The sequence below is a fragment of the Pseudorca crassidens genome, chromosome 4, assembly GCF_039906515.1.
Source record: "Pseudorca crassidens isolate mPseCra1 chromosome 4, mPseCra1.hap1, whole genome shotgun sequence".
NCBI lineage: Eukaryota > Metazoa > Chordata > Mammalia > Artiodactyla > Delphinidae > Pseudorca > Pseudorca crassidens.
Window position 1 is genome coordinate 147,659,493 of NC_090299.1, and position 13,014 is coordinate 147,672,506.

Consider the following 13,014-nt stretch of genomic DNA (forward strand, 5'->3'; position numbering starts at 1 on the left):
CAGTCAATTAAACTTGAATTTCAGATAATGAATCATTTATTTAGTATAAATATGTCCCACATATTTCACAAATGCCAACTATTGCATAGAGCATACCTATACTAAAGTTACTCATTGTTTATCTGAAATTCAAATTTAACTAGTCATCCTACATTTTTATTTGTCAAATCTGGCAACTCTAATAAAAGCTGTTTATTCCCCTGATATATGTGGCTGAGCCCGCCCACAAGCATTTCAAACTCTTAGTTATGTTGATTTATCCATGAAAAAGATGTCTGTCGTCCTTCTTAGTTTTAAACCATAGAGGAAGTAAGCTTTCATACTTTAGCTGAATCGTCATCCAGGTCTCACTTTTCTTCATTCTGAATCTCTCATTTTTCTTCTTAATTATAACACATTTGAAGGATTGCATTTTTATTTGTGATAAAACCCATAGATAGAATATACATACAGGTCACATCAAAATACATGAGGATGATAATTAACCCTAATAGACAGTGATGGGTGGGCAGTGTGATCAGAGAACTACACGTTTATTGTATACAGTGTCACTGATGTCAGTGAATCTCTTCTAAGAAGCACCGCTCGAACAAAGGGTATGTTTTAGCCACTAGCGCAAACACGTTGAAAACACTATTTATAGAGCTACAACCTCAACATATTCAGTCACACACGATCTCATGCATTGGTTAACCACTTTGGAACGGCAGCACCATTCCACATTATAATATGCACATTTGTTATATTGCACCTTCCTGAGTTGAACTTTGAAAACGGTAACCACACAAAGTGCCGGAACGGATGAATTCATCCCAGTCTGGTCCTTCACTGGTGGTAGTAGTAATCTTGACCGTCGTAGCCGTCGTAGCTCCGCCCTTTATAGTAGCTGTACTCATCCTCATAGGCTCGGTAATTGTCCCCACGAGGTTCTCCATTTTCATTTTCGTAGATTTCATATCCATTGTCGTACTCATTGGTGCCTGTTTGTTCATACTCCCCCTCATATCCAGGGGTGGTGGTTTCCCCAGACGGTGGTGGGGTAGTTCCGTAGATCTCCTGGGGTGGAGCTGTAGGTTCAAATCCACCATTCGGAGAGGTAGTTGCCTTAGAGCCACCATTGTCCTGGCCTCCAGCCACTGTGGTTCCTTCTGCATTGGCTTCGGTGACAACTTCTTCACCTTCTTCCTCTCCATTGTCCCCACCGCTGCTGCCGTGGCCATTGTCTATCTCTGTGCTGTTGGCGCTAGTGCCATTTACGCCCTGCTCATTATCATCCACTTCTTCTTCATTTTCATTTTCTTCCCCTCCTTCTTCATCACTTTCCTCCTCTTTTGTAGCCTTCTTTCCTATATCCCCAGCCTATAAGGGAAAGTTTGAAGGAATCCAAATTTAGGTGTGAAAAACATAAAACTTAAGGCCAGTATTTCATCCAACATAGACTGTACTGACAGCCTTGTCCTACATGTAATTCTTAATTGAAGCCAATTTAAGTTACCAAAGAATTGGTGGGTTTTTAAAAATTCAGAATTAGTACCTTTGTCATTGGGTTTTGAGGGAGAAAAAAGGTACCTGATAAAATAAGTCTCTGTGGGAGATGCTTTCTATAGCTTTGCTACTCACTTTCTCTGTCTTGGAATCCTCTTCCCAGAAATGCTATGGCATCTCCCAGGACCTTTTATCCATTGCTAAGATGCTTCTCCTTAGTCTTCTGTGATAATATTGAAAGTCAGTATAAGAACATGGAAAGAGAACTTCCATGGGAAAAACCTTTCCTTATTTGTAAACAGGGACATTGTACCTGCTCTTACTTTTTCATTGAGTTAATGAAGATAATATAAAATACTGTGTGTAGAGTGTCAGGATAACCTCAGACTTCAGTAAAGCAATGAGAGCAGATTGAACATCTTGGAGGAATTGTTACCTGCGTGGGAAGCTGGATGGCAGCTAGACCTATATACCCTGTTCCAGGTGCGGTCTCCTCTCCGTAACCAAGTGTGGTAATGGAAAGGGTGGTGTTCTCAGCCTCTGACTCTTCGTCTTCATTTCCCTCAGAATCTTCATTCTCTTCATTGTTTTCTTCTTCATTTGAAGTCTCCTGGGGTAAGTGTCCAGAGCAAGAACATTTATTTAAGCTAGAAGATAACTCAAGGTTTGTTGTAGTCGTGAACCGTTATTGGAAAGAACGTCCTCCGTATCCCTCAGCCAGCTTGTCACCCAGTGTTGACAGTTCTGCTTCCTCTTGTGCCATTTGCACCTCTCACTTCTCAGAACTCAATTCAAAGTTTTCTCATGCTATTTACCTCACTATAGTGTGTTTTAGATATTTATGTATTCCGTTTAATCAATTCAAAAATATTTGTGTAATAATTTCAGCATATCTGACTCTATGGTATCATACAGTACATAGCTTAGGCTCTGGAAGTCTTGTTAATAGCTGCTACGACATGACAGTTCGTTAGTTATTGTATTTGCTGACAAATGAGCTGAGAACTTTATACCTATTTTTAAATTCCTTAGAGCAGTCTTTTAAGGTAGGGTTGTAACTCACACCCTTTAGAAAAGGAAAGTGAGCTCAGAAAAGTTAAATAACGTGTTTAAAGTCTCATAGTAAGTGACGAAACTGTATCTTTCTAATTAAAAAAAAAAAAACAAAACAAACCCGGGCCCTTTCTGTGCACCATGACGTTTTTGATGACAAGGAGGATTTATGTGAATTGTCCACACTATACCTAGGATATTTTTTCAGAAAAGAATTCCTTATAGAAGCCCCTCTCTTCAAACAAGTTGATTGCATGTCGTATTTACTATCAAAAAGAAGTGAATGTATTTCATTTACTTTCAGGAGTATTTAAAGAAAAAGAGACATATTAAATTCAAAATCCATCTGCCAATATACAAGCCAGTTTTGAGAGGTGCAGTGTTCAAAAGATGCCAGGCATTCGACACACAAGTTTTCTGTGCAAAGAAGGAATCAAACACTCCAAGAAATCCTTAGCGATATATTATGTTATTGCAGGAAGATGTTTTTTAAAAATTACTACTCCTCAATGAATGTTATTATCATCTTTAACATTTTACTATTTTGCCTTTTCTCCATGTTGTTAGGCAATTGTTTGTTGATCGAGGTAACCTCTCAACGTAATTCATAGCTAATATTGAAAGTCAGGAATTCATACACAGAATTTATTTACTTTAAATGAGTACTGGAAAACTGAATTTATTTCAATGTGCTTTTCAAGAGATTGTGGAGGTCACATGCAAAAGAATATGTGCTGCATGATTCCATACATGTATGTGTGTGTGTGTGTGTGTGTGTGTGTGTATATATATATATATGGAACACAAAAAGAGCCAGAAACAATCTATCTGTTAGGAGTCAACATAGCAGTTGCCTTTGGTGGTGGTTGATTAACAGATGGAATGGAGCACAAAACATGTGCTGCTTTTTTCTGTGGGTGCTGGTTACCCTTAAATGCTCAATTTCTGAAATTTCAGTCATCTCTAAACTTACGATAATTGTGTTACGTACATTATATTTCAATAAAAGTTTTATAAATGTGAGACTGAATAATTTAGAAGAGGGGAAAAAATGTATGATCACCAAATAGAAAATATGCCTAAGCACCTTCTCATGGGAATACAATTCCTGGAGACTCTGTATTTAATCTGAATTGTCAGTGACATTTTCAGGAAGAGACGGGGACAAAAGAGGTTCTAAACTCTCTTCAGGATGGAAGACTCCCAGGTTTCTTCATCCAGTTTTCCACTCTCACTTTGAATGAATGGTCTTTGGAGCATTTATTCCTCTGAAGTTTCAAAACCAAACCACCAAATATTGACTGGGCACTATATATGTATAAGAAACTGGGCTGGGCAGTGTGAAGAGATGCAAAAGAGGGTACAGCACTGTTGACCCCCAAAGCGAGGATTGTTACCTATGGCCTCTAGTCTCCTGGGTCATGGGGAGTTTGCAGATAAGTTCTGGGAGGACCAGAAATGTTCAGAGATTGTTGGTAAAATATCGAGTACGTGAAATTTCATCAGAATTCTAAAGGAACCTTAATGTCTCTCCATCCCAACCACCATCGTAACAAATGAAGAACCACTGTCAAAAGATATGCAGTCTAACTGGGAAATCTAGCTGGTAAGGCAATTTTACAATCTCTGTACAGCAAGCAGCTGTAGTTAAATGGATTACCCTAGCTTAGTTCTTGTGTAAGATCGCTATGTGGAACTCCAGGCAAAATTTTGTGGGATTTAGTAGGTGGCATTTTTCCTGGTACTGGCTTGCCATTCTTGTAAGGTACCCCTTTAAAAGCTATTAGGATAAATTGTGGTACTAAAAAAGTTACTTTTATGGTTAAAAAAAAAATCAGACTAATTATGCGTCACTTTTAAAGTTCCCACACCATTTTGTTTTCAAGAGAGCAGACGTTTATCCATTTTGAGCAGACATTTTGATCCATTTTAGACTGTCATTGTCCCTTCATAAATAGCATCTAAGAATACCTGAATTTAGAAGGTTCCCAAACCAGTGGATAGCTATAATTGACTACCCAGGAAAATGTACCTAATTACTATGTTTCTATGGGCAAGAATGTCAGTTATAAACATGTTAGCACAATTTCCAAGTTATATAGATGAATTTTAGCCATGAACTATACTAATTTGTAGTACTATGTAGGAGGGTATTTATACATCTTGAGCATTTGCGTTTCTATGAAAACATGAATTTTATTAGTAGACAAAAAGACATATAAAATTCCAATCAGAAAGAACAGCCCTACTTTGTGAGTCAAGAAAGGCAGATGAATCACAATAACACTGTAGAGGAGATGAGATTAGCTTTCTTATACTACCCACTGATTAAACTGAATTTTTAAAGTTCAGTCATTAAAACAAGTATTGCACTAAGTTTAGGATTATTGTAGATTTGTCTTTTACCATCGTGCTCTATCCGCCTAAATGTAAATAATACTTTCTTGCCTCCTCTCCGAACTTACATTTCTTCCACTTAAAATAGAGTTACTTTTGTATTCATATACAACTTACACGTAACTTTATCCCCAAACTGTAATAGTGTTTTAAGCAGGTCATTTTATTTAATCCTCATTTAAATAATATTCTCCTTGTCCAAAATAGAAGGCTGTGGGCAGTTGGTAACCTGGCAATGTCTGTTTGCTGAGTGTAGACTACAGGAGACTAGTTTTCTATTTGTTTTTTGTGCTGCCTGGTTCGCTATGAAAAAACCTGCAGAAATTCCTTACCTTTTCTTCCTCCTCTTCTGAGCTCTCACCATTTTCATTTTCTTCAGATAAGTCACTACTGCTCTAAAAAAACATGTATGCATGAATTCATAGACATATGAATATATATGTACATACATATTTATTTACTTAGAACAGTTCTCATGCTACTGTGAGAAAGATATGAGGAGACTGGACATCTGCAAAACAAGGTTAGAGAGAAAGGGGCATTTTCCAGTGATCGAGATATGCATTGAAATATTCCATTTTTAACCTCGAAAGCATTGACAGTGTGTTGAAATATTTTGTACGTAAAAACGAGAGCAATGAATGGCAGAATGGCTTAGCTCTGAGAGAATGAGAACTATCTGGTCCAATTTTTTTATTTTACAAAGAAGGAATCTAAGCCCACATGGTTGTGAATTCTCCAACCAGTTCAAGGCAAGTCTTGAGCTAAAACATCGATCTCATTGTTTTATTTTCTTTATAAAATATGAATGAAATGATAACTAGGCTTTTTACAAAATATAATTTTCATAAATAATGAGCTCTCTTGGTGAATTTAACTTAGAATTTGACTTGAAATTAAATTTGCATATAATTTTTAGTACCTTTTAATCTAATTAAAGCTAATGCCTAAAATGAAGTGTATGTGTGTGTGTGTGTGTGTGTGTGTGTGTAAAGTTATATAAGAGAAAAATTCATTTACTCATTTAGGAAATTTATGAGTACCATTCCTCTAAAAAGCTCAATATTGAATGAGAATAAATTAAACCAAGGAGTCTGCAGATAAAAATAAAATTATAAGTTAATGAGCTTTGCTACTTTTTAAAAGGAAAGGTATATCTAAACATCTGTTATCTGAGCCTTTAAGACAGTGGAGGAGATTTTTCCTCTTTCTCCCAATGTTAATCCAAATTGAACTTTCCTTCTTTCTTCTGCAACCACTCCTTAATGACACTAAGCATACGAGTAGATACCTAACTTAAGATTCTGTCATTTTCTGCTCTGCACATTTATCTTTGATTCTGGTGACTCAGTTAAGTACCGTCGGTCTTAGAAAACATAGCTGCGGAAGAACCTTAGGGTTAGAGATCAACATGAGGGAATATTCATGTCCCAACCCCGCTCAGGGCTCTCCCTGTTGGGCTCATTCCTCAGATGGCCAAGCCATCCACCCAAGGAAAGGAATGCTTGTCTCCTTGAGCCAAGAATAATCTTGGGTGGAAAAGAGAATAATTAGACCTGCTCTTCCACTGCTATGACCTTAATGGCTGTGCCTCCCCTAGCCCAGAGGTGAATAAAGCATTAGATTCTATTGGAACTATTTCTGTTTGTTAGTTAAATTATATAGAGAGGACAGCATACTTTGTCTCAATGGGAATGTTTTAGTCATTTTACAAGCTTTCCTTACCTCTAGCTTTCATCTTACTCCAACCATTTCACTCTTCAATTAGTATCTGCAGTGAGGACAGTTTTAAAACTGCATGAAATGCCTTGAAGACTTAGCATTTCTTATTTTCCTTTCTTTCATTTACACCTTATTACCAACTTGTCAATAAGTCCTATTGATTCTTCTGGAAGTCTTTCATATACTCCTTCCAACTTCTATCCCTACTGCATTTATTCACTTCCAAAATATATATTCCAGGCATTGTACTGAGAATGAAGGTCGTAGCAAGAGAGGAAGTTGGAAGTATGGGCAGTTCCCCATGTCAAGTACTGTGATAACTGAGATGAGTCTGATAAAAGAAATTGAAGATAAAGTCCCTGCTGTCTAAGAGTTCACACACGAACCAAATATCATTTTAATCATAAAAAAACAATTTCCTCAGTTAAAAATGCTTAGGGTGTTAAGCTTATTGATACTTACATTTCTGTAGCCAAGCAGATAAGCTACAATGGACTGACAGCCTTGCAATCAACATAAGCTATTTCATGCAAGTTGGTATTTTAGAAAAGATTATATATAAACACAGATCAGTTTGAATAAAACACGAACTTCAAAGCCAGTGCAGCTTAATGCATTTGGGGGTGATAATCTGGGCACTAAATACTTAACAGACTTACGGAAATAAATAATAAGGAGCTATGGAAACATATAAGTAGACATGTAAGGAGAAAAATCTTGGAAGTCAAACTTTGTAAAGTGGGATGATAGATCATCAATACTAGATCAGACTGTTGGATCAGGAGATATATTTTATTGGATTATATTTTGAAACAACTGTCTTATTTACAAATTCTACATTGGTTGAGATAAATCTATCTGCATATAATCTGTAGAAATTTTGTATATTAAAGATCTGCTTAAAAATCTGTGAACTTTGGGTCTGTCAGTAAGGAAAAATATTACCTCTCCTATTATCTTTTCACTACAGACATTTGAATTGGACCACACGTAGATATCTATAAAAATGTTTAGGTGGGAATACCTCCAAGTATATGATATTTTAGAAAAGTTGAAGAGGTAGTCCGAAACGTAAATGTATTATCATTTCCATTTAAGTTTAAGAAAGACAACAAAGTTTCAAATGAGCAATGTTTATTTATGGGCAAACCAAAGAATGGAAGGCAATTCTGAAAACCCACAACTCTTGTATCATTGGTGCTCATATTTCTGTGGCCATACACATTCCCCATAATTATTATGGTGCTAGAAATACTTTAAGATGATCATTTCCTCCCATTGTATGAGTTGGAAGTGGGTTAACCCAACATATGGCAGGATACTGTGCCAAGCCACCGTGCTAAGGCATCGTTTTCAGCGGCCTTACTGCTTTTAGTGTCTCAGGAGATGGGGGTCAGATGGTGCATAATTGGTGCCCTGAGCCCAGACTATATAGTAATAAAAATAGCACAATTCTGGTTTGTTGTCTATTTAAAATCAGCACCACACCCTCTAGTTTTCAGAACCCTCTTCACAGGTAACTCAGTAAAAACAGAAATTCTTATTTTTAGTGTTTAGTTATTTTCTGTTTGTTTGTTTACAGGTTTTAAGGATGTTTTGTCTTTCTCACGAGGTGTTTAGTTTGCTTCATGAATTTCTCTCTTTCCTCTGCATTCTTGAGCTACACTTTCCATTAAAGTTATGCTCCAGTATGCTGTATTGTTCTAGTGAACTACACAGGTCAAAGGTTAAGAAACTCTTCAGCAAACCAGTGGTTATCAGGAATGTTTTTAATGCTCTTTGTTGTTTATGAAGTCAATTTTTTCTCCTAAATTAAAAGCGTCTGAATTATTGGATATAAAACAGTTATATGACTGTATAATACGGCAATTAGTGGCCTTATCACTGACTTAAATGTCAACAACTGATAAAATTGTCCACTTTCGTCAGTGAATTAGACAAAACACCTGAACCCAATGTTCTGCAGTGTGTGCTTTCATTATGTCACTCTAGACTGGGCCCAAGTGAGTTTACTCTCTATGTGTGTGGCTCTGCTTTACAAGAAAACCTTAGGAATAAATTTTATTTTATTATATGAAAAACAAACTGCTTGTAGTCAGTGGTCTTTCTGGCTGAATTTCAGGGAGAGTTGAATTTAGGTGTTTTACAGTTAAATTTGATTCCCTTTCAATTGTAATGGGTGAGAAGGAAAATTAAGTTGTACACTTACCTGAACCGGAAATCGTTTTAGAGGAGGATAAAAGTAGGCGTGCTTGTAAAGGTAATATCGGGGCCTGTACTTATAGACCTGCATGAACACAATAAATGGTACATTCATGTTTCATGTGCAGTAAGTCTAGAGGGAGTGTAGTCAAGCCAAGGAAGTATATGCTAAGGTGAATTACCCCATTTTCTTCAGAATCTTCTAATTTGCCCCTTCGATGCAAATTTTTCATCTGTTTAAAAGAGCATTTAATTATTACATATTCTCTCAATACAAAAAGACAGAAATGGAAATAACCATAGGTTTTGAATAAAGAACTTACTGAAAGAGCACAGGCCATTCCCAAAATGCTGAGCAAAACTAAAGCTGTCTTCATTTTGCTTCTGGAATGAATGAAGTGGTAAAGTTAATGAGTAAAACTAAGAAGGTACCCTTTTTTGCTTATACTAAGCGATGTATTTAATTGTTTTCATTTTTGTCCAATTAGAGTTTTGACTAAGTAGGACCAAATTTCTGCTTTTGTTCTCAAATTGTTCCTTCTGTGTAAGTGGTAGAAGACTGACTTTATCCATCTATTTGAATAATCATGAGTTCCGTATTTGGTTTTAACCTGTCTGCTCTGATTTGTCAGTGGAAGACCATTTCACTGCCACAGGCTTGCATGTTCAGTGTGCTTCATGTTGGGGCGTGGAAGCCTCCTGATGCCCTTGACGTAGAAACATTAGCTAGTGCAGTTAGATGACCTGTTTGTTTTGTTTATAATTAAAAACTAAGCAAAAACTGAATACATTCAGATGGTTGCTTTTATGCCAATTATCCTACAGGCTGTTTCCAGCTTCTCTATACCTTTTGAAGTAAAAGTTTGTTTGTGGGCTTCCCTGGTGACGCAGTGGTTGAGAGTCCGCCTGCCGATGCAGGGGACACGGGTTCGTGCCCCGGTCCGGGAGGATCCCACATGCCGCGGAGCGGCTGGGCCCATGAGCCATGGCCGTTGAGCCTGCACGTCCGGAGCCTGTGCTCCGCGGCGGGAGAGGCCACAACAGTGAGAGGCCCGCGTACCACAAAAAAAAAAATAATAATAATAATAAAAAGTTTGTAAAATGTAGACTAGGAGGCATTTTCCCGTGGATATCTTAGAATACTTGATATTTTTTATGTGTGTGAAAAAATCCATGACATGTGAAGTATTATTCTCATAACATGTAGCACCCAAATTCCATGTTTAAGGATGATTCTATGAGAAGAGTTATCAGAGTTCATCGTGGGATATCAGGGGGACATTTCCTCAAGTTACATTGTTCTCCAGCTCCATTTAAGCTTTCCATCACTGATGTGGCAGATTGTCATGGAATGGATGTGGGGCTCTCCAAGGTCAGGGTGATAGTCGTGATGGAGACTTCAATTTTATGGAAGAATTGAAGATGTAACTGTCAGAATAGGAATACATTGTGAACAGTCCTGGGGTTTGCAGCCAGGCCAAGATCTCAGTTCCACATAGATTCCTCATAGGTAAAAGGAAAGCAATTGTGAAATCGAATCTTAATTTTATTCTATTTGATAAAATCCTATTTTAATAGAAGTTGAACAAACTTAGCTGAAAGCCACTAACACCCAGCACTTGCACTGACAAACACATTTAACTGAGAGTGCTTTCTCCTCCAGAGCGACAGTTTGGGCAACATTTTAGAAGCAATATGTAATGGTAATGGGAATTTCCCCATAAACACACTGGGAAAAGTAATATTTAAAATGTATGAAACGCATGTCATATACTATACACTGAAGGTAGATTCTGCATTTTATCGTCACTAGCCACGATTTATTGCATCCTTATTGAGTATCTGACGCTAAAATAAACATTACACAGAGTAAGGCTAGAGTCCTGGAGAAGCTGTCTGGGGTCCTCTGTCACCTCTCTTTGTGGCAGAGTGGGGCTTTGATTTTGATGCCTGAAAACTGGCTCACCATCCTGTCTACTTTAGCAAAAGTTCTTGATGGCCACGCGGGGATAAAGTGGTTTCCCCTAAAGGAGACCCATCTGTCTAAGAAGCTCTCATTGCTACTGAGGTGCTCTGAACAATACTTTGACCTTGGCCACCCATGATGGAGCCCATCAACAAACAGGAAGATTATTGCTCTGCCGCTTTATGAAAAGAGTTGGAGTAATTACAGTATCTTAAAGAGCTAAAAACTAAAATATGTAGAACCGTAGAAAGAGTTCAGAGTATCAAATTTTCTCATTGCAAACCATAAAAACAACTAGATGAAAACACAACAGGAATAATATAAAAGGAAACAAGTGATTCATGTAGGTAGCAATTGGCTGCCTACATAAGTCTCATTTTATTTACTTTGTGATTCATCAAGAGCAAAGACCTCTATAGTGCCCACTACTAACCCAGACAACAATTAAAAACATTTTAAAGGATTGTTTTGAGAATCTAACTGCAAGTTTTTATTGGGAAGAGTATAAACTAACAACATCTCTTATTTCCCTAGTACTATGCATTTTTCCATTCTGCTTTTAGAGCTATAAGATATGAACACTTTGAAACCAAATATATAACATACTGAAAAATACTGTTTATAATTGAAGTACAGGTTAAGCATAATTGATGGAGAAATCAACATACATCGAGGCAGATTTGTAAGTGCAGAACAGTATCTCAGTCAGATTACCTTGAATGCATCAGAATGAGTAAACAAACAGTTATCTGTGAGGCACAGAGGTAGAAAGTAGGAAGCATAATTTTCTAGTTTATGTACATCATAATAAGAACTTATTTACATGCTTAGGTTAATAAACTCAGCCTTTTGGAAAGAATCTAAAACATGAGGTACTAGTTTAATGATAAACAAGTGTTAAATTACATAGCAATTCTATACAATGTGTTAATATCCATATTTAAATAAAAAGTTCAAAACCAAGCCCGGAGATGTGAAATGTGGCGTGTTTGATTTTAAGATAATCAAGTCGTCATATTAAACCCTACCCTTTTGCAGTCCTGGAGTGAGAAGGCAGGCTCCCAGGAGTGAGTGACACAGATTGAGTATTTCCTCTGCTCTCTCACTCACTCATTCACTTGCTCTTTCAGGCTATAAACTCTTCTTTGCCTTCCCACAGCCAATCACTGTCATGGTCAAGGTGATGTCAGAATGTGGATTCTCACCAGAAAACCCCCGAACTTCCACACTTTTTCAAGACACAAGCTCAGCTGAATAAACATGAACTGTGGTTCTAGTGCCAAGAGGTTTGCATTGTGGAATTTAATTGAAGGTTTAGATGAAGATGAATAGTTTTGAGTTCTGAATATATATAATAATATACTGGATTTGAATTAAAATAAATAGCAAAAGATTTAACCATTTAAACATTTCATAATTATACAAATTTTCATTATGTTGAAAGGAAGGAAAACTTACTATAATCAGATACAATCCTACATTATTAATTTAGTAAAAAAAAAGATACTAAATAATAAAGGAAAGAACCTGATAAACAAGTAATACTTTAGTATCAATTATTTTATTTTTTTTCCTGAAATATGCTTCAGAGACTCATAAATTAAAATTGGTATAATTAAATGTCAAAACGTGTAAGATACATTTCCTGAAACATATTGCTGAGTATAAAGGTTTTACACTAAGTTTTTGAGGATTGTGCTACTGATACTAGCACAGTGTACCATACAGTGATGATAAGTATGCCCTGGGTTGCATGGCTAGTAAATGGGGAATCTAGGGCTCAAAGTCAAGTCTGTCTAATTCTAGAGTCTACTTTTAATCACTATATATCCCTGCTGGCACATTCAGAAAACTTCAGTGATTCAGTAGATTGGAATATAGTGAGTGGAAGTAGGGACAGATGAGGATGGTCAGATAGGCAAAGACCAGATGAGGGAGTGGCCTTAGGCTGCACTAAGGAGTAGGGACTCCATCATGGAAATGAGAGAATTCCAAAGGGTTAAAGCAGAAAAACAATATATTTCGATTTGCAAGTTGGAAAAATCTTTTGTTGATAAGGCAGAGCTGCGTTGAGGAAGGCAAGATTGTTATGGAGGAGAGGAGTTTCAAGAAGCTATTTTAGTGGTCCAGGAAAACAATGATAAAGGTCTAAACTAAAGCGGTAGCAGTGGGGATGGAAAGGATGGAAC

At 36.9% G+C, this 13,014-nt stretch overlaps 1 protein-coding gene and 1 long non-coding RNA gene across 5 annotated transcripts in view; one reads left to right on the forward strand and one right to left on the reverse strand.

The window, feature by feature from the left end:
* LOC137224064 (uncharacterized) overlaps positions 1–13,014 on the forward strand; it is a 273,848-nt gene that overhangs the window by 159,014 nt on the left and 101,820 nt on the right. The gene's annotated exons all lie outside the window — the stretch shown is intronic.
* On the reverse strand, positions 761–9,236 carry IBSP (integrin binding sialoprotein). Its single transcript, XM_067734758.1, has 6 exons — positions 9,183–9,236; positions 9,042–9,092; positions 8,867–8,944; positions 5,268–5,330; positions 1,922–2,095; positions 761–1,359 (listed from the first exon to the last, which is right to left on the reverse strand). The coding sequence occupies exons 1-6, from the start codon at positions 9,234–9,236 to the stop codon at positions 826–828; spliced, it is 954 nt and encodes a 317-aa protein (XP_067590859.1). The 3' UTR covers positions 761–825.